Below are 22,575 nucleotides of genomic sequence, written 5' to 3'. Positions count from 1 at the left end.
GGGGGGGGGGGGGGGGGCCGGGCTAGCTAGTCTGACGACCCTACAGGATTTGCAGGCTTTGCAGGGGAGGTGCAAAGCATCCTGGAATGTGGGGGGACTGTGAGTTAACTTGCATCTGGACGGAATCTGGATCAGAAGTTCAATAAACCAATTTAACCTAAATCAGCTAAATCTGATACTACATCCATCTGGGTTCATCTTAACTTGGTTTCAGCCATTTTGAAAGTGTTTTATGTGCATGGATCTTCTGTAGTGTTACAGATTTGAAACAGTTTCCAATCACTTATACAAGTTTATGTATAATTTCTTTCCCTAAGCCTAGTACAATCAGTATAAACACAATCTATCAGAATCAGTATAAACACAAGCTTCAGAAAATATTTCCAATTTGCCTTAAAGTTAAAAAAAGTATATAATGAACTACTTCATTTTTCTTGGTTATATTCTAATTCTTATACTCTATGGACATTTTAACCTGTACAAACTGGTTAAAAAAACCCCACCATTCTGATCTGATAAAGTTATAGATGTACTTCACACAGGTACAGCACTGCATAATCTGGAATATGGTGAAGGACCAAATTGTTTGGTGTTCTCCCCCAAATACTATAGTTTAAAAGGAGGAAATAAAAATATACAAATTTAAAAAAAAAGTTTGTGTTTGTTTACTTTCCACTTCATCTGTCAAACAGCAAATTTATCAGTAAAGGGAACCATATCCTACTGTTTGCACCTTGAAATGACTGAATAAGAGTTTGACAAGGGTAAAAGACCAGCAAAGGACTTGCACAGGCTTTCCCTCATTAGATTTTGCACAACAGTGACTACAGAAAGCTATGAATGCACAGTACTATGAATAATAAAACATCTGTGAATTGCATAATGATACTAAGTAAGTTCCAAGTGGTATGCATACATTAACCCCCACATACAGGCTGGTACTTATTTAATACATAATGATCCAAAAATAATGGTATTTTTGAAAGCCTCTGAAAATCCATTTTATTATCCAAATCACACATATTGCTAAAAGAAAAATCATGTAATTATTAAAACATAATAAAAATAGTCATATGAAAAGCTTTAAGTGACAAGTAGAGATATCGCTGAAAATGTAATTGACATTTAAGCAAATAGTTTATATAATTTCAATTCTTCTTGTATTTCTACCTGTTGCAGTCTACAAAGAGAAAATATAATAGAGGAGGTTGTATGTCTTTTATAGCCCAATATTTTCATGACTCTTGTTCCACTTTTTAATACTGTTCTGGAAGTATACAGTCAATCTGCTAGAAGCCAGCAGTTTCTGACAAACAGTGTCATCCCTCCTTTGTAATAAGGAAGACTGTATATAGGTTGATTGGAATTCTGTGTTGCAGAGGACCCCATCAGTTGGCCCTGACAATTAACTATTAGATCTGCATTCCTGTCATCAGTTCTGCTGAGTGACTTGCTTGTATTGTTTCAACTAAAAGTATATTCTTTTTTAAGCAGCTACAGTTGTCTCTTGGCAACATATAATATTGCGACAGATCAATACATAGCTATAAAATGAATTAAAAATTATGATTATCCTAATGCATATTACTCTTCGTGACTAGTTCAAGAACCATAACAGTATACTTCATATCACACTGATGACTATGAGGTCTGTAGAATTCAATGTTTTGTTTTGGTTTTTAGTTTTTTCCCCCACGGATACATGTAGTACTTTACATTTATCCCTTTGAGAGAAATTTAATAAGTGAAAGCTTGTAAAACAGTCAAAAAGGTAGAATATATTCTATTTGTTTATTAGTAGGTTTATGTCAGTACATGAAAGAATGAGTTTTTAAAAGAAGCGCTGAAAAAGGTAGAATAATACTAACCATTTTAGACAAATCCTTCTCTCTCTCTCTCTCTCTCTCTCTCTCTCTCTCTCTCTCGATTAATTGCACCAGTCACCTTATTAATTTGTTTTCCAGACTAAGGACATGGTCCAAAGCCAATCATATAAATGAGCTATCTTTGCATTTATTCCAGTAAGTTTAGGTAAGGCCCTAAAAACACTGACAAAACCAGCCAAGACAGATCACCTCCTGTTCTAACCTAGAACATTTCAAAACCATGCCTGGAAGTTTCAAATGTTCTAAACCAAATGCGGTTTTCAACCTTTTTCCATTTGTGGACCCCTAAAAATTGTTGAATGGAGATGTGGACCCCTTTGGGAATGTTGAATGGAAGTATGGAATTCTTTGAATTGCAAGTGTGGGTATTCACATGCTTTTGATTGGTCATAGTCATCTTTCACAGACCCCTTAGACATAGTCTGTGGACCTCCAGGGGTCCATGGACCACAGGTTGAAAATCACTGTTCTAAACTAAACTAGAAGAGGTCACCATGAAATCAGTGGTTCAGGGGTTACTAAAGTAAACAGAAAATGTATATGTAAGCAGAAATTATTCTTGGATGGAAACAATTCATAATTGAATACACACACACACACACACACACACACATATACATATACATATATATATATATATATATATATATATATATGTTTATTTGGTTTTGGCCTGGAAATAATTTGAAATTGATCCTCCAAGTTACCATATGGACCACATTTCTTTCTCCTACTAAGAGCAGATTATGGAAGGACTAAAGCTACTTATGATATTGCAGTATTAATTTGAATAAGATCATAGGTGAAGGAAAGCTGTTTGGCAGCCATCCCAGTCACATAGATTCCAGATCTCTTCAACATAATTTCAATGTATTTAAAAATACATATATCAAAATATCCAACAATAAATTGACCTTCCTTTTTAAATGTGATAAGGCTTCAGCTGTAGACATTTTTCAGTTTATTTTTCCAAGACTCTAAAGCTTGCAATATGTTCATATTCAGTCCTAAAGCATAAAATAAAATGCAGCAATGTACAGGGATGCAATGAAATTTTGAAAATGTAGGCTACCTTTTTAGATACAGGCACATTAAAAGGTCTGCTGACAAACAGAAAAATAAATACAGTTGGTAAGATAAAATTCAGCAACAAATGCCAGTCACTGATGTCTGTCTCTGGGACTAAAATTCCAATTGCCTTTTCTTTCCTGGCCATGCCATACAGCGAAGCAACCCCTGCAGCTGAAAGGACTCTGAGAGACAGATGCACAGGCTAGTGAGATGATACAGATGTCCAGAACCACCCCACCTGCTGCCTACACTGAATTCACACTGGCACAAATCAGACTGTGGTTATCACAGGATATGGATAGCCATCTGCTTCCTGCTTTGGCACTTAAGGGTGGCATTTTCCAAAATACTGAGAACTAGCCCAATTCTGAATTAGGCCAATGTTACGTGTTCCTGAAAATTTCACCCTAAATGTAGTTCCTACCTATTTCCTGCCATTGCAGTTTTAAGTCTTTCTCAGTGAAGTTCATTCTAGCATCTTTGTAGCAGCAGGGTGTTGGAGGCTCAAAAGGATCATAGCCGCTAGAAGAAGTAGATTTAACTATGTTTCTGATACACTTGAAAAAGCTGAGGTGATTACATGTTCTGGTTCATTCACTGTCATTCTGTTGTGCTGATAAATGAAAAAAAGCAGTATCTATTATTTTTTCAAAGGCAAATCTAAATGTATTGTTCTGTTTTCCAGATTTTTGAAACTGAAATATCAAAGCACTTACCTTTTTTTTTTGGAAAAATATTTCCAACCACTTCCCAAATAATAAGGCCTAAATCTCAAATGTCAAATTTCTGCTGACACCCATTTAACCATGATTCACCCCTATTTAAGTAATTTTCACAGTGTTCTGTGAGGTAAGAAAATATTTTATATCCATTCAATAGATAGGTCAGTAAAGGTACAGAATGGTCAGGCTAATTTCATTAGACCACATAGCAATGCAGCAAAATGATTACGAAGCCAACACAGAGCTCCTGATTTTTACTTCCCTAGTCTATATGTTAAACCACAATATTATACGTTGCTCTTTTGAGAAGAGCATAGCTTAACTGATGGTGTCAGAACTGCAGTATTTATTTTACTGATGCAGGTAAGAACATAGGAATATACTGAACTGGATTAACTAAAGGTGTTTTTAGATTGAATGGCATTTTAAAACTTTTCAATCTTATTTTAAACCTTCCTAATAAATCACCTTTTGTTATCATAAGGGATCAGAAATTTCATTTAAAAAGGGGCACTGGTATTAATACTTTACTTCCCACAATTCCCAGCCCTATTTCTGGAAAACAATCCTTTCCTTAAGAGGTTCTGAATGTTATAATTAGAACCAAAACATTCAGTTTCATGTGCTATGAGCAATTTTATGTAATCATTGAGAAAAATCACCAAGAAGAAATCATCAGGAAGAAAAATATAGAAACTGTAAATTTGTAAAAATTCAGCCTAGTATGACTGCAAATTTTCAATGGAGTCAAAAGTCTGCATAGAACTGCTCACTGATAGTTGTAATGTCAATGACAGTGATTCAAACAAAGCAAACAGAGGAAGGCTGCATTGCAGTACTTCACACATGATGCAAAAAAGAATGAAATAAAATTCAATATATTTATAATGTAATGCCATATTCTGAATCCATAGTACATTTCTTAAGTGACATCCTACCATTTTAGTAACGTAGCTGTCATTGATACTGAACTTAGTAGTACTAATAGTACTATTTGTATTATTATTGCTTACTGAAAGCTTCAATGTGCTCAACAATTCACAAAAAAACCCAAAGAAACAAAAAATAACCCCACTGTCCTTTTTCTAAAAGCCATACTGTTGAAGACCTAACTCTGGCTTAAACAGGGTTGGGAACACGGGTTGGGAACAAAGGGCTTGATTTACATTTAGAAACAAAAATATTCAAAGAGTATTTAGGGGTATTGGCTGTAGCTGCGTTGGTCTAATGACATAGGCAGACAAGGTTTTAATTAAGTATTTAAGTATTAGAGAGAAAAACTGCTGAAAAGACAACAATGAAATGAACTCAGTACTCGAGTTCCTAAACTTAGATGTTATCACGCAAGTCACATCTTCTAAGGAGCTAATAAGATTAATTTCTGTTTTGACTTACAGCAAGACATTCTCAAACTAGATTCTCAGGCCTGGATTCTCAAACTTCTTTAGGCATCGTAAGTGCTAAGAAACCACTGACGATCTGGGTTTCAGATACTATAATGCTGTCACACAATTATCATGGCAGTATTTGTATCTTTCTCTCATTAATGTGTTTGGGCCCTCTACTTTTCTTCTTCCTGCATATGAAATGAATTCCCAAACCCATATCCCTCACCCCCACTGTACCATGCATCCCAAAACCCCTACTACCACTGCACCAAGTGACAGGGTGCTCCTCACTGCACCACATGGCTTGGCACTCTTCATCACCCTTAATTTACCAGCCACAGGCTCCTCTGCTGCACCGTGCCTCTGAGGTGCCCCAGACCTTAGGCTTCTCTTGCATTGCAGGCTTTGCCACACTGTACCATCCCACCTCCCGGGGTGGGGAAGGATAAACCAGAGGAAGGGAGCCCAGAAGCCCCAGCTGCTTCTGCAGTTGGAGCAATGTGGGGAGCAGTGGCCATGTGGGAACCTGGGGGTCTCAATTTAAGCCCTCCCAGGCCACATACAGCCTACAGACCACCAAATGAACAGCCACGATATAATCAATGATATGCTACTACTAATAAGTAGATTACCTCCCCACTGCATCTTTTGTCCATTTATTGGAAGTCTGCAGCTTCTAGTAATGTCAATCCCATCACCTTTCACAGCCATCAGAAGGTAAAATATAAATAAATATACTCAAATTCCACATCTAACAGTAAAATTCATACCCTGATTAAAAACACTGAGGCATCATACCTATAGTATGATGCATAGTGATGAAAAATAATGTAATTTCTATCAATTATTTGACCAAGAAGCAGTTTATAGATGCTAAGTTCTTCATCAAAACAGCATATGAGCAGATCGTAAAGAAATAAGAGATTAATATGTACAACATCACTCAAAAGATAATTTCCATTCGTATTCTCCATTTTACAGGTAAGGAAACTATAGTCCCCTACAGAAGAGGATATCAGCAGCATAAATAAGAAAAAACTCTAGGGGGCCCGTACAGAATTTATACCTATTGCATGTTAAGCCCACAGAAAGTATTCTAAAGCCATAACTGAGCAGATGTTCACAGCTCACAGAGCACTTGAAAAATGGCAGATCAAACTCTAGGTTAACACTTGATGGATGTGATATCAAAATAAAGCACTTCAGGTTAGAGCACTTTTTTGAACATCTTTACCACATCTAGATCTCCAGTTTCTAAGACCTGTGCCCATACATACAACAATACATTTTTCTTGCCTTCCAGTAAATTGACATTGTGATACTGCTGAAGACTTCACATATGCATAATCTGAGAACATTCTGACCTTTTAGTTTGTATCAGATCCTAAATGTTTTAATGACATGAGATATTTCAAGCTGAACATGATTTCTGTTAAATGATATTAAACTTTGAATGGGAATGTTTTTCTGTACTTTTCTGTACAAGTTGCTTAAAAACAATAATATTTAATTTTGGTTTAAACGTCATATGTGAACATGAGGCTCTAACCTACACAATGTTTACAAGAGCTACCCAGATCCTGAGGCTAAATGAATATATATGAGTAAACCTAATTTCTTCTTTGGACCAGGTGGTGGAGAAATGGGCAGGTAAAGGTGGAGAACAAAGAAAGATATCTTTTTTTGGCCTATACCATTCCTTACCACTCACTGGTCTGTAACAGCAGAAGCCAGGATAAAAGGCAAAGGGATATTTGTGATGCAGAGGCATTTCTCTAACTCACTAAGCATCTTATGGTTTCTCCTGGAATAGCCTACTTTACATGACTGTGCTGAAAATAAAAATCTAGACTTAATTACCCAGGAAGAATTCAAAAGGTAGGATTTTTCACAGCCAGTAAGTGCTTTGAGCATTTTTGTGTTAAATACAGCCTGTTTGTTTGTGTCCCCCCCCCCCCGCGCATAATCCAAGTTCTGGTCTTGCCACTTTCCTCAGCATAAACGCTACACAATGTGTAAATGTAAGATAAATGTAACATAAACAAATAATTAAACCTTAAAAAAGAATTATAAAACATAATTGGATTTATTTTAAATACAATTATATATGAAATATAAAACAAAATGTTTTCTCAGGTAATACATTCCAAATATTAGCTCTTTTCAAAAACAACATATTCCCCCTTCGGATTTTATTCACTGTAATACCAAACGACCTGTAAGTTAGAAATATTATACTTGTTTTATGAAAGGAGTTCCTTGTAACATTAAAGCAAACATAAAACTCTTACGCTGCTACTACTGTTGCCCTTTTGTTTTCTTATTTCATGGTGCCAAAAAGTTTATTGAGGCTGATTTTATGTGACCTAAATTCCTCTCCTTTTCATTTTTCCTGTGTCTCCTGGGCTGGAAATTGACTATGGTGACTAGTTTCTCTTTTCAGCATAGGTAACAGATATAAAGAAGATTGCAGCAAGATCTTGTATCCAAAGAATCCTGTCTTAAAGAAGATACCAATGGATTTTGGAATTTTTTCCATTCCCTTGTTGAAATGATTCTCTGCTCTGCATCCCAGGATTAATTGGAAAGGAACATTTTTCTATGCTTGCATGTTCTCAGTCATGGGTAAAGGGAAGAGAGATCCTAGCTGAGAGTTGTATTCAGGCAATTGCTCAGTGCAGATATTTTTCATTATACATTATGCCTGAAGCATTTGATATTATAACTGCAATTGGAAAGAGTTATTTACAGTAAAAGTAAGTTGATTGCAATGATGATCATTCCCATAACTTTTGTACAGGTTTGGGAAGAGGAGCTCTATGAGTGGGGATAGTGGAATAGAAGAACTCACTAATGTGCACATAAAACAGACTCCTCAGGAAAGCTAATGGATTTGGTTTGCAATCTGCTGTATCATATCTATACCTAAAGCACATGGTGGATGTCAGCTGGCTTTATGCTCATACAGCATTACAGGTTATATACCGGCTGTCTGATAATTTTTCACTTTAAATTACTATACTCCATAAAAAGTTGTCCCCCTGGCCTTTTATTGCTTTAAGTGTTCTGTGTTTTATTAGGAAGACCAGTGCTCTGTATATTTAAGAACACCTTATATGAACTATGACATTAGATCCATCTGAACATGCCTACACGAGATGCTACTGCACAGTGGTTACTGCGCATTTATTTAGTACTTGTTCTAAATAAACATGCAGTAACAAGAGTTACTATGCAGTAGCACTGGAGAATGTCTTTTAAGTGACACTACTGTGCAGTAGCCTAATACTACTGTGCAGTAGTGTATTAATACAATCCGTGCTGTGACACGCTACTGCACAGTATTATTTGGCTACCGCACAGTCAGTGTCTCATGTGGATGTGCCCTCTGTGGCTTTAGAAAAACATTTTAATACCTCTGACTTAGAATCCCTATCAGAAAAAAGAAAATGAATAAACATTAGCAACTGAAACTTTAAAACACTTTGAAAATAACAAAGTGACTGTGTAGGTATTTATTATGAATAGCCACAAAAAAACAAACCCGCAAGCTTTATATTCTAGAATCACATTTATATTATATAATTATATTTTTTAGGGCAAAAGAAAAAATATAGATGTAAGCTTAATATTTTTTTTTTTAATATTCTCAGGGTAAACATTTTAATTTTAATCTTCTCAGGAAAAACACCTTGTACAATCTACACTTTTCCCAGAGCCTGATGAAGGGACTTTGATCCTGAAAGCTTGCAGAAAAGGACAATTTTCTTGCCATTTTCCAGCTGGTCTAATAAAAGGTATAATTTTGAAACCAAGAGTTCTAGTTTTTTGTATGTCAGGGTAAATGTTGACATTCATCGTTGACCCTGGATTAAAGGTTTTTTTTAAAAAAAAAATCTGATTTCAGAGGAAAATATACAAGGTAGCAAAAATTTGAACGAAATTTGAAAATATTAGTTTCCTTGAGCTCTGCAGACTACATGAGGTCCAAATACTCCACACTGCATGCAGTTGCCAAGAAGCAGGATAAACTGTTCTGTTTTCCCCAAAAGAAGAGCTAATGCTCTTTCTTGTGACTAATAAATAGATCTTGCCACTGAGAACTGCAGATCAAAGGGGAAACCCAGTATTAGAATGGTAGGCCAGAGTATAATGGAGAGGAGTAATTAGATTGTGGTTTTAGATATTTTCTGCCATGTTCTAACTGAAATAAATAGCTTGATTTTAAGCACTGAAATTGTGTAGGCATGTTCATACTGCTGCAGAAAGTTATTTGAGGCATTCATCACACTATCCTATTAACATGATAATTTTTTAAGGGATTTTTATATTTGCAGATTACCTTTAAACATTTATGACTGTGTAGAAATTGAGAATACTTATTCAGCTAGTGAAAATGAACCGAAAGTGTTATGTCAAAAGGCAAATATAATGCCTGTGAGTACAACAGATTAAATGTATTTCCCACTAGGAAAATAAATAAGTAAATAATAAACACACACACACACAGATTGATACACAGATAGACAGATAGATAGATAGATAGATCATGTTAAGCCCATAAGTATACTTAATAAGTATAACTTCAAAATGTAGATGCAGTTATTGCAACAGAGACTGAAACATCATTTTTTACTAGTCATCAACAATACTTAGCAAAACCCTTCCCAAGGAATAAAATTAGTGTTATCTTAAACCTTGTCTTATCACTGCATGTGAGTGGGAAGTCACTGAATCCATATTTCTCCTTATACACCTCGCTCAATGCCCATGATGGAGTTTTCAGTAAGGTTAGGAACACAGATTTTATAATAAGTCTGAAATCTCAAAGGGAGATTTTAAGTTATTTAATGACCTTTCACGAAAAACATTATTCAAATTAAATTATGCTGTTCATTTGTAGCTTAGAATGTAGCCTAGATGGGAAGTTTGTTACATTTAAACTTTTAGTTTAGGTTTTATAGCTATCTTATCAAACTGGCTATTATGTAGATGGTTCTATGTTCCTTGACAGCAAACTAGCCGAGCTGTTGGCATCATGGGAATGTCACCATTGGCTGAAGGAAATATGAGACCCACAGAAGTATAGGTAGCTAAAACCGAAAACAAAAAAATAGGGTAGCAAAATTTGACTCTCCCACCACTGCCACTTTTATTTCACTCCAAATAATTACTTTTATAACATTTAAAAATATATTGGTAGTGATAGCATATCCCAACTACCCAGACAGTTAGTAGCACTTACTGTTTTTTAATATTATGGTGGAAAATATATAAGTAAAAAAATAAAATGGCAATAAGGGAAAGATCGTCTTCATTTTACTCACGTAAGTAGTTTTTTTCTGGCTTCAGTGGATTGCTAATGTGAATAAGGCAGGTCAAATTTTCCTTTAAAGGCCTAACTGAAATCTTCAAAGCTTAGGAAAATGAGACAGGTATGGACCAGACTTACTTCCCCATCTATGACAATACCAAAAAGAAAGTGAAATTTCACTTGTCACATAGAAATTTTTGCTAGCTTGCTCTTACAGCAAAAAGATTTTCTCCAACAATGAAGCAGCAGTAGGAGGCCAGAAGGAAAGGAGCAGTTGTAGAAAAAAAGCTTTATAACATCTTGTAATTCTGAAATTCACAGTCTTGCAAGTTGATGTCATACAGGAAAAGAATCCTCTTTCATTTGGCCACCCACTGCTTGGCGTGACCTTTCCCCATTGGAATGATAGCAGGAGGCAAAAACGAAAGTGTTTTTTTTCCATGTGAGCCACTTGGCTGCTAAACTCTGTGAAATCTGAACATTACAGTAGTTATACAACATATCTTCAAGGATCCTCTGCTGTTAATTGCTTCTGAGCAGGACGTTAAGTATAGAAAATAGGATATCAATTCACTTCTACTGACCTAATAGAGGTTGCATGGACATGGAAAAGAGACACATTCAACAGGTAGTTAATTAAACCTAATTTTCCCCAGGTCCCCAACCAAAGCAGAATACTTTGAGGAGGATGCTCCTACTCCAAAAGAATACAGATGCTGGATTTCTATTCTCTATACTGTCTCAGTGTTGCTGTTGACATGGCCATCAACAGTTATAGAGAAAGAAGTCCAACATATTATATCCATGTTTATGTCTCTTGGCTCCATTTTTCTCTGGGCCAAATAATTAAATTGAGTGATTAGCAATGCTTTGTCAGATCTTGCATATGATAGGCTTTCCAAAACAGAGAAAAGGTCATTCAAATTGCTTCAGTATGAAATTACTTTTTCTTTGGGCTTGACTCACATGGACTGTTTTTATATCTGTATAATCCCATTTCTTCTATGTGGGAGTTATACCAGTATGATTGTGCCAGAGTTAACTCACACCTCTTAATTAAGAAAATGAATTTGTCTATTAGGTCCTATTTTAAAGATTTTCCTCACCCCATTCATATATTAGGGAGATGGTAGCAGTTAATGACCTGTAAATATAGATTCATATAGAATCATATGCTTAGACATAGATGATTTGTAAATCATTATGTGAAATGTGAGCTTTAAAATCTTCTCAATGAGCAGGAACAACTCCTGTTAACATTACAATATTAAGTGAAGGGGTGAGCGGACAATATGTAAAAGAACACGTCACCTTAGCATTTTAAGCATTCTACCTTATGAAAGAATTGTTCCCAAATACATTATTTTTAGAGACAGTGGTGAAAAATCTGATATTTTTAGCAGTCAGTTTCTCAGTCTGAAGACTTCACAAGGACATAGTCATTAAGAGGCACATTCTAATGAAACAGGATAATGGGTGCTTCTTCTTCATTTGATACCTAGTTGTGAACGGTCTTTTTCAGAAGCACAGAATCTTTTATTTCATGCCAAACAAAGGAGAAATCTTTATTTTCTCTAAGTTTTTTTATGCTTGCCATTCTGCAGGCATACCTGTATGGGATAGCAAGTGTAAAATATGATTTTTGTCGGTCCACAACAAAGCATGTTGTGGATAACAATTAATTCATATATGCTTTCCTTTGTGACTCACTGAATTAAGTAATTTGAGAACTAAGCAGCAGTATGTTTGGGTGACTAGAGATGCTGGTGGATCCAGGCAAAATGGCTGGAAAAGTAGCCTAAAAACTAAAGAAGCTGGAGAACTAGTGGTAGTTCTAGTTTTGATGGTTTCCTATGATGTTTTTGACGAACACATCACAACAAGGACAGACACTATTTTTTCTTTTTTTCTCCATTTTCTTTCTTGTTTTATTCTCTCTCAATCTCTCTCTGTCACCCCTCATTTCTTATTTCTTTAGCTCTTCATTTTGCTTATTCCCTTCTGTACTTTATAGCTATATATTCTATTCAGCATTACTGCAGCTTATGATGCCTTTCTGTATCAGTAATTTTTAAAATAAACAAAATATGTATATAAAATATGAAGCAATTCAAAAAAGAATGAATTGTTATTAATATTTTAATTTTGCCTATTGATTTTGCTTACAGAAAAAAAGCAATACATTAGAAGTATACAGACTTTGATAATATGTTCTTAATACAATGAAGAGGTCAAAACCTCTACCATATCAGAAATTCCACCACTTGATATTGATTACCACAAGTGGAGAAAGGGGCAGACAGTTCCAAAACGATAGACCCAAAGGGTGAGCTAATTCAGAGTTAGATGCATAGAAACCAAAAGGAAAGATGTAGTCCTCAGCGTTGTAGTTCCAAAGGCATATTGTGAAGGCAGGTGATAGAATATATGAATCATTAATAATAGAATACAACATAGTTTTCTCATACAACTACACCAGATTTAGACCAAAAATTGGAATAAACCAAAGTTACACCCTACAGTTCAGCAGAGAAGCAGTTTGAAACATTTATTAATACTTACTTATTCCGTTTTCTGTTACTTAAGATAAGGATGAACGATGTGAATCTAACATTTAAGCACAGAGTATTCAGCCTTATTAACCCTCACCTATGTCATAAAATAATGTAATAACATTGTGGTGTCCAAATATATTTTTTAATCTCTTGGGTACCAAAATATAGTCTTTGTATTTATATGATATATTTAGCTTAACAGGGACTAGAAATTTAAGAAGAATCACCTATCATGCAGTTTTCATTTAAACAAATGAAAATCCTTTCTCTGTGCAGTTGCTCAAATCACAGGAAGGTCATTTCTTTTCAATACTTCAGAGTGTCTTATCCATATGGATTACTCAATGTTTCTTAATTAAAGTAAAAAAATAGAAATGTTGAAGAATGATTTCTGCGTATGTGACAGCACCATGTAGCATATTTTGGTTTCTTCTGCATATATAATTTGAATTCCTTTTGCAGCCATTTCTCAGTAAAATCCAGAGGATATCAATCTTCTTCCTCTCTTCAGGTAGTTCAAAGATTTTTTAAAAATGGGACTGTATCTGGTTTTCCAGGAATTCAGTTCTGAGGTATAGGTTCCATGTTCTTTGTTGATCTAGCATCTCCTCAAGTTTATATTTCTTTTCCCTCAACACCCCATAATAAGTTGCTCATGTCAACCACAGAAAACTCAACTCATCCCTACCCAGTGCCCAGTTACTAAGTGAAGGAAAAATCTGATCAAATTCAGTTGCAACATTTCAATGCTTTCAAAGACAGATTGAAGGCAAAATGTCTTGTTGTCCAGGTCATACTTAAGTCCTAAGTAAGCATTTGTTCTTCCATGGATGATGACTTCAGTTTACAAAACCTTTCTCACATCCCTTCATTTTCAGTTTTGAAATCTTGAATCAGTTCAGAAACATCCTGAATACATCCAAGAGGTAATCTGAATCTCTTGTTTGCACAATTCTTTGTTTTAATAATCCAAAATTTTGACTTATATTTATTTTGTTTTGTTCTGAAAAAAAGAGCTTTGCTTTGAATGTCCTCCTAGTTCCGCAGTGGCCCTGCCTCCTGGGAATCGATTTCTTAATATGGCAATAAGCAGGGTTCACATGCTTTATGATCCAACACACATTGGAGTTGGAGCTTCATTTATAAATATTTCACTTACGAGCATATACATTCATTTTACACGATTCCTCAATGTGGCCAGGGGACTGCGTAGTCTGCACTGTATCCACCTATAAAAAATACAAAAATATATGTCTGCTTACCGGGATGTGAGCAGGGTTTAGCTACCCTAATCCTATAGCATGGATTTCCCAACTGAACACAGAGAATCCTCTTCTCTTCATTAAGTCCAAGCATACTCCATAAGATAACTACATTACAATGAAATAGTCATAACAATGTAACATACTATTTAACAGTATAAGGATAATTTAAATCAAAAGCAGAAAGTCCAGTAATAGACTGGTTTTATAGCACACAGCAGGAGAATTGTGCTAAGTTCTGCTTCCTTCACATCCTTAGCTATTATTCCTGCACCTGCTTTGTCACAGAACTAGAAACAATATGAATCTTCCAAGTATCAGTGACTAACATTGCTGTCTCTCCCCAAAAGATTTAAATTAATGGTACAGTGGGTCACTAATATTAGGTGACTTAGAGAAGCAAAGTTAAAATAGGGACATTAGAGAGAAGAAAAGACAACTGTGGAAGGCAAAATCGTAAATGCAACAATGCCCTGTGATACTGAGCAATGCTATGAAAGTGCAGAGCACTATGAAAGTGCCATGTATTAAGTACTGCCTTTATACTGCAAGATGCATATAAAGAAAATGAATAATTAATGGGAAATGGGTTTCCCTGAAGTGTTACAATCAATATGAGATAAATGATGCAGCAAAAAGACATGCATATCTAATATTAAAAGAAAGCCATTTCTATCCAATATGTAGTTAAAGAAAAGTTATTAAAATATCATTCAAAAACAATTCATCCTTCCAAAAATACTAACCCTGAAATTCTGTCACGCACAAACAGGTCTTACAAAAAGATCAGTTAAGATCCATCATGTACCTTATTTTTCTTGATTTGGGGGGTTTATTTTATTACTTTGTGTATGTGTGTATGTGTGTTCATTTTGCACCCCTCAGAGTTTATTTCTTAAACTGTAGCTTCTTAATGGAATGTGAAACTCTACCTACTCCATTACATATAATTCAAGGTTAGTCCCAATTTACATAAATACAAGATAACAATATCAAGCATCTCAGAGAAGTAATATTTTCTTTATGAATACAATCTATGAGACTCAAAAATGTGCTCAAATAAGTACCGTCTGTTCCCCAATCTAAATGCGATCTTTTTACAAAAAGCCATCTGGGACAAGCGTGCAAAACACTCTATCTTGGTTGCAGCAGAAATGTATTTATGTCTTAGTAAAATGTTTCAATGCCATTAATTCAATTACCAAGCACATCTTTTTTGTGCTATCAGAGGTAGCATCTTTAAGCAAAAACATTGGATGCTGAAATATATATATATAAGGCATGGTTTCCATAAAAGTTGGAAGCTTTGACTCTAACAGTTATTCAGGTACTCAGATGGAAAATATATGTAGCCCTGCCATAATTAATAAACACAAGATATTTCTTGTGCCTGCTGAAATGAACAAAGCACCACTGACTCCTGCAATGTTTAGTCAATGGAAATTGCTCTGCTTAATTGTAATTTTAAGCACCTTTAAGCTAGGTATAAAATATAAACACTAAATTGAGCATCATGTGATTTTGTAAGATTCCCTGGAGAACCAGAGGTGCATAAAAATGAATGTATTACTCTTCATATATGAAGCATTTTCCTCTATGGGCAAATGCATTCTATGATAACAATGTTCCTTAATAAAAAAATCATTAAACTATAATGCAGTGCAAGATAAAAATAAAAACATTGCTTAAAAAGTCTAACCAGACATCTTTTAGCCAAAGGGTTAAACCTCTGAGTCTAAAATAAGAGTAAAATGGGATTGTTACATGCCCTTTCAAAAAGGATCCATGCACACAGACAAGGTGGTAACCCATCCTAATGATTGCTTAGAAAGTTTGAGCAATCTCAGGTTTAAGTTTCACACATTTGTTCATGTTGCACAGTACACTTAGAACGTATTAACTGCACTTAAACCTGAGTATCCTTGCATTCAAGCAGTAAAACACATGCTAAATGCACTTGTTTTGTAGCAAAATTCTGACTTTTCATGGGAAGAATATCTCTAGATCATATTAAGGAGCATGTGTTCAGCTATTGTTGGACTTCTCCATGGAGATACTATGAGTTCATGATTTTGGTGCGATGCCAGGGTCGGGACCGACAATCAGTTTGTTATCTTTATTGGCATGAATATACAAGCTGCAGGGCCCAGTGCCAGAGTTAGTGTTGCAGGGGCATAGCCAGGTTCATCCCTGTCCAGAACAGGCTGAGCGAGTAATGCTATGGTAAGCACTACTGTACAACTGCTCAGAACACATTCTAATTTTTAATATGGCATGGAAAAGTATAATACAATCTAAATAAAACACATGCTAAGTGTCCCATGTGACAAGGCCCTTACTAAGTGCAGTTAAAATGTAAGCAGACCCATATTCTAGCAGTTCAGTAAGTTTTAGTGGTGCTGCAAAGTTGTACCTTTAACACGTACTAACTTCGACACATCAAAACATGCCAAAGATTTACAACTGTTGCAAGTGAATATGTGACAAGGCCCTAAAGCACTATATTCCCTCTCTCCTCCTCCTCCCTCTGGCAGTAGAAGTAAGCTTCGCTGTCTGCCTGTCAATTTTGGTGGAGATACATAGGGACTCTCTCTCTTTTCTAGCTCCTGGGAAGTGAATGCTATTGTTTTTCTCAGCATTTCAATACTATTTCTTCTGTACTCTCATGGGCAACACACTCAGCACTCCTCATATGCCAAATCTGGGAATGAGGCATATTAGGGCATCCGTCAGCACTGCTATCAAGATCTCTGCCTCTAGTATGCTTGAGAGCAGAGGTGAAGGTTGCACTCAGCACACCTTTATTCCCAGTTGTGATGTGCAGTACTCTGAAGAGAGCAACACTGGTGTTAAATTTATTCACCAGTTAAATATCACTTCTATTTTGGGGAATTTCTGGGAATAATTTTATCTTACCTGTTTGTACAGTACCTGGTACAATAATGTTCTAACTATCTGATCTGGGCACTATTGCAATAGAAGTGAGTATAAAAACTAAACATGTTTCTTATTAAAATGTAAGAAAAAACACAGAATTTCCTAACGTTATGGTTCTCCAAGGATATAGGCATTATATAAATATTATAGAAAATATTCATGTCATAATAATATACAGAATATGCCCCAAAACTTTATTATGCATGTCATTCAGCCAACAGTTTGAGTGAGGAACAAAACTCGAAAAACTGAACAAAAATGTAATAATTCATAATAGACTAGCCACAATGGAGCAGAACAATATAAATCCAAAAGTAAAAACCTAATACCTCTTTTTGCTTAGTGTTCTATATTGTTAAGTACCGTATTTGTGCATTATTGAAGAGAAAAATCATTTGAAACTGATGAGAGTTTTGGTTAAGATGAAAGAAAAAATGCTAAATAGGAAACTAAGATATAGTCTTGTTGGTTAAGATATGGTTCAGTAACATTGAGATAAAAGACATACGATCTACATTTATAACAGAAAATCTATTAACCATCTTACTAATAGTGAGACAAACCTCAAAAAAATTAAATGAATCAATACAAAAGGGTAAGATATTTTAGTGTGGTAGAGTTTTAACATTGGTTAGGCCTAACTGTACTCTTACTCATAAGTTCATACTAGACCCTATCAGTCCAATGGAGAATGAATGTTCTCATCTGTTTACAAATTTCTTGAATTAAAGATGCTTCGACCTTCTTGGAAAGGTTATTGACACATCATAGAATCATTGTCCTCATCTGTCATTATTCACTACTAAATCACACTTTGCAACAGTGTGCTGTGGCACTGGATTCATTCTTCATCTTGTTCCATGTGAGCACCAAAGCAGTGACCAGAACTTGAGACTCTGATGTCTGTGACTAGGGTGGCCATCACGGAGGACAGTCCGGTTGTCCTCTGTCCTCTATTAATACAAAACTCAACACCTTTATGTCCTCTATTTTTCTCTTGAATAAAATTTACTGAAGAGAAAAATAGAGGAGATAAAGGCGTCAGGCTTCATATTGATAGAGGACAGAGGACAGAGTAGCACAAAACCAGAATGTCCTCTATGGTGGCCACCCTATCTGTAACATTGGCTGAAATTAACGTAGTCAATTCATGGGCTAATGAAACAACCCATTACGGTTTACATTCATATAGTTATAACAGAAAAACCATAAAGAAACCACTGCTTCCAGAAAAGACACAAATAACAAATAAACACCTACAAAAGGTAAAAATAAAAGCCAAAATCTAGAGTTCTTAATTTCATTAGCTTAATAATTGATTGCTTATAACTAGATATTCAGGCCATTAGTTTACTAAGACCAAATTCCAACAATTAGAGGTCAACAGACTTATTAATATCAATTAACAATTTTAAAGTAATCACACTTCTCAAAGATACCTACAGAAGGGAATTAAAATCTGTAAGATTAAATAAACATCAAACAAGCCAAAACATTACGAAGTATGTAAAAAGTTACAACCTTTAAAGAATTCAATTAAGTATATGACTCTTACAATTCTGGAACCACCTGACTACATTTAGAAAGCATTTTTTCTCTGTTTTGAATTTGGGCACACTGACTTAATATAAGCAGGCAGTATTATTTAATGAAAAATCTTGTTGCAATTCCCAGAAGGCAAGAGGAAGTGGAATAACATCCTAGCCAAAATAGAGTCCTCTGATAATATCAGAGTAGAGCACACTTGTGCTTCACATTTGTTTACCATATACAGAAACATAGTTACACTTGTTTAACATATACATTACATCCTATCACTTCTTCCTAGTATAAAAATAGAACAGAAAATGGTTCAGACATTAATCTATTCTCATAATAAATAATACAATAAAAATAAAAATGCTATAAATATAATCTATCTTTATGGCAGTTTTTAGGCTGTCGTTTCACGGTCTTATTTGAGGAACTATAGTAGCTAGTAGCTTTGAGGAACTATAGTAGTAATAGTAGGAACTATAAACACTGGACAGTGTTAATATCCCAAAGGAGTTAAAATGCCTTACAGAAATAATTGTATAACAAACACTGGCCTTATCTACCTCTGAAACTGATACATTTACAGTATGAGGTTTGTGCCTCCCTGGAAACAATTTCTAGAACCTAAATGTGCATATGTGAAATCAAAACAACCACCTGCAGATGCGGAGAAAGTCAAAAGAATATGTTCTGTGTAGAACAACTCAGACCATTATTGTCCTTTCTTCAGAATTTGGAAACAGAAATGGGATTGACAACATGTGTCATCAAAGCAGCCTCATCATATAAAACCTTCAGTAAATTGCTCAAGCTTCAATTGAAAATGTGCTAGGTATTTTGCTTGCTTGTTTGTTTGTTTGTTTTGGGGGAGCAGCTGCCTCCACTATTTCTATTGGAAAGCTATTGAACCTCGCTACTCTGCTTGTTAGAAACCTTCTGTTAGCCTCCAATTGTCTCTAAAATTATTCACGGTTAGTTTATACCCATTTTTCCTTTTGCCAACATAGTCCTTCAAAAGAAATATTTCTTTTTTCTCCCTGCTGTTAACCCTTATATTTATAGACTTCAATTTGATCTCTTCTCAGCCCTAGTTTTCCTGGTTTAAAGCCAAGTTCATTTATCCTCTTCTTGAAAGATTAGCTCTCCATTCCTCTGATCATCCTCACAGCCCTTCTCTGCACCATTTCTAGTCTGAATTAATCTTTCTTAAACATAAGTGACAACTATACACTGTATTCCAGATAAACTTATCATTGCCTTGTAAAATGACATTAATACTTCTCTTTCTCAGCTACAAATATCTCACCTAATATAATTTATGATTTGGTTTCCCTTTTTAACAGTCCCATTCCACTGGTGGTTCACAATAATCTGGAGTCCCAAATAATCCTGAATTCCTAGATCTTTATCTTCCTCTGCCATTTGCAACTGATGACTTCCAATTTCTTTGAGAAATTATTGTAAAAGTCCCTAAGTATATGATCTTGCATTTTATTGAATTTTATGTCATTTCTCATATCCTCAGGCCATCTAATCCTTCTTGTATGATGATCCTACTTTATTTTGCTTATGCCTCCTAACTTTTGGTCATGCAAACCTCTCACTGGCATTTTCCTAAATTTGTGTCAAAGTCATTAATAAAAATGTTAAACAACATCTGTCTCAAGAGTAAACCTTCAGAAATTGACTAGTAACTTCCCTCCAACCTGGGCATGCCTACGCATGCACTTTAAAGTACAGTAGCCTATTTTAATATGCATTAAAGTGCCACTGGAAAAAAATGTTATTTAATTAATACACACTAAAATAGGCTAATGTGTATTATCCATCACTTATTATGCAGCTCTTTAGTTAAGGTGCATAAAGACAGGCTAATGTGCATTTTCCTAATACCTTACGGTGTTTATAGGTGTGCTCCTGGGGACGAGGGGGAGGTGCATTAATTAGCAAGCCATGATAATTAAAAGCACACAAGCTTCATGTGTATCAGCATCCCAATGCTGAAAAATGGTGGTGGGGTGTTTTGAACTAAAGCTCATAGAACAAGCTTCATTTTAAAGTGCCCCACCACCAATTTTCAGTGCAGGGATGATGATGTACATGACTCTGGATGGAGTCTGCTGGAGTGCATCTGCTGGTCCGTGCTCCAGCAGACTCTATTAATCAAGTCTGCTCTGACGCACTGGATTTACATTACAGCATGTCAGAGCAACCTCACTGCACATCTGAAGGAGCCCTCAAGGCATTTATACATATGCTCCAGGAGTGAGAAAGGCACTTTAATTAAAGTGAGAGCCATTCTAATTAAAGTTTCCAAACCATCTTGTGTATCAGTGTCTCTGTGCTCATTAAACAAGGTTTAGATAAAGCCCCCCCCCCACCACTATTTTGAAGTGGTGAGCACTCTAATGCACAAGACATGGGAGGCTGCTGGAATGCAGTAATTGTCACTCCAGTACAATTACAGCACATTAGAGCAGCCTCCCTGCTCATGTATAGGCACCCTCACAATGGAGATACTAGATTTAGCGTGCATTAACTAAAGTGTGTTAATGCATATGTAGACACACCCCCTGATATTCTGGGCCACTCTTACACATGCTTCTGGAGGGGGCAGGACAGCACTTTAATTGCAGTAGCTCCAAGAGCTGCTCTAATAGCACTCAAGAAAATATTTTTCAGAAAGCTAGGTAGATGACATTTATTACATGTCTCTTGTTTAGAAAACCATTTACCTTATCAAAGAATATATCTAACAGGATGGCTAGGCTGCAGCACCACAAAGAAGGACTTGGGGGTTGCAGAAGACCATAAGCTAAATATAAGCCAAGAGTGTAGTCTTGTTGCCCCCCAAAAAAGCATATTGGGCTGTATTAATTGAAGTGTCACTTGCAAATCAAAGGAAGCTATTCTGTTCTGTTCAGCATTGGTAAGATCTCACCTGTGGTACTGTGTTCCAGTGTTACAGCTGGGCCCCACGCTTAAAAAAGGATGTGGACAGTGTAGAAGGAGTACAGCACCGAGCAACAAAAATTATTAGAGGCCTGAGAAAATCTATGAGGAAAGGTTAAAAGACCTTTATAACAAGGTCCTTATAAAAGACCTTTATAACCTAAAAGGTTATTTAGTCTGGAGAAGAGAAGACTGGGGGGGCATTTAATAACAGTATTCAAACACCTGAAGAATAATTACAGAGGATGGAGATGGGTTTTTCTCCATGGCTATAGGGGACAGGTCTAGCAACCTCAAACTGCAACAGAGGAAATTTGGGCTGGAGATTAGGAGTAACTTCCTGATTTTAAGGGTGGTCAAGCATTGGAAAAGTCTACAAGAGAAAATGTGGAATCCCCATCCTTGGAAGTTTTCAGGAGAAGGTTGAAAAGACACTTGGATCGGATGACTTAGTTACAGATGATCCTGCCTTGAGCATGGGGCTGGACTAGAAGACCTTGTGAGGTTCCTTTAACCCTATTTTCCAGTGATACGTGTTGCACTTGTTTCCATTTTCCATTTACCTACGCATCTTTACTAATTCTCTATTCTATTCTAAGCTTTAATATCGAGGTCAGACTAAGAAGCATATAGCTGCCTATTTTATTTTCTCTCTGCTTAATTTTAGATACTGCTCAACTGACATGGTACTGCTCTATATCAGCTTTTTTTTTCAGAATTCTGAGATGGAAATGATTTGATCTCCCTAATTTATTCACACACAACTTTTGGACCCAGGTTCGGTTCTGCCTACTAGATACCTAAAATTTAGCAGCTATTCCTTCACTCCTTCCCTCCCCTTCTGCCCCAACCCAAATGTGTCACTTCAGAAAATCAATAATATTCCAACAGGAAAGGAACATCATTCTTCTATACTCCTAATAGCAAGACCCTCCAGAAAGAGGAGACATTT

General features: G+C 35.7%; 1 protein-coding gene across 3 annotated transcripts in view; it reads right to left on the bottom strand.

The window, feature by feature from the left end:
- Positions 1-22,575, bottom strand: part of PCDH7 (protocadherin 7) — a 428,058-nt gene that overhangs the window by 354,768 nt on the left and 50,715 nt on the right. Inside the window, exon 2 of one of the 3 annotated variants that reach the window (XM_019553185.1) lies at positions 12,903-14,165. The exons of the other annotated variants lie outside the window; for them this stretch is intronic. Within the exon in view, the coding sequence (XP_019408730.1) occupies positions 14,088-14,165 (78 nt within the window). The 3' untranslated portion in view covers positions 12,903-14,087. Of the gene's footprint in view, positions 1-12,902; positions 14,166-22,575 lie in introns of those variants that run through there. 3 annotated transcript variants of the gene reach the window in all.

Source organism: Crocodylus porosus, unplaced genomic scaffold (genome assembly GCF_001723895.1).
Source record: "Crocodylus porosus isolate Cpor-Errol unplaced genomic scaffold, CroPor_comp1, whole genome shotgun sequence".
Lineage (NCBI taxonomy): Eukaryota > Metazoa > Chordata > Crocodylia > Crocodylidae > Crocodylus > Crocodylus porosus.
This window is presented reverse-complemented; position numbering and strand designations above follow the sequence as displayed.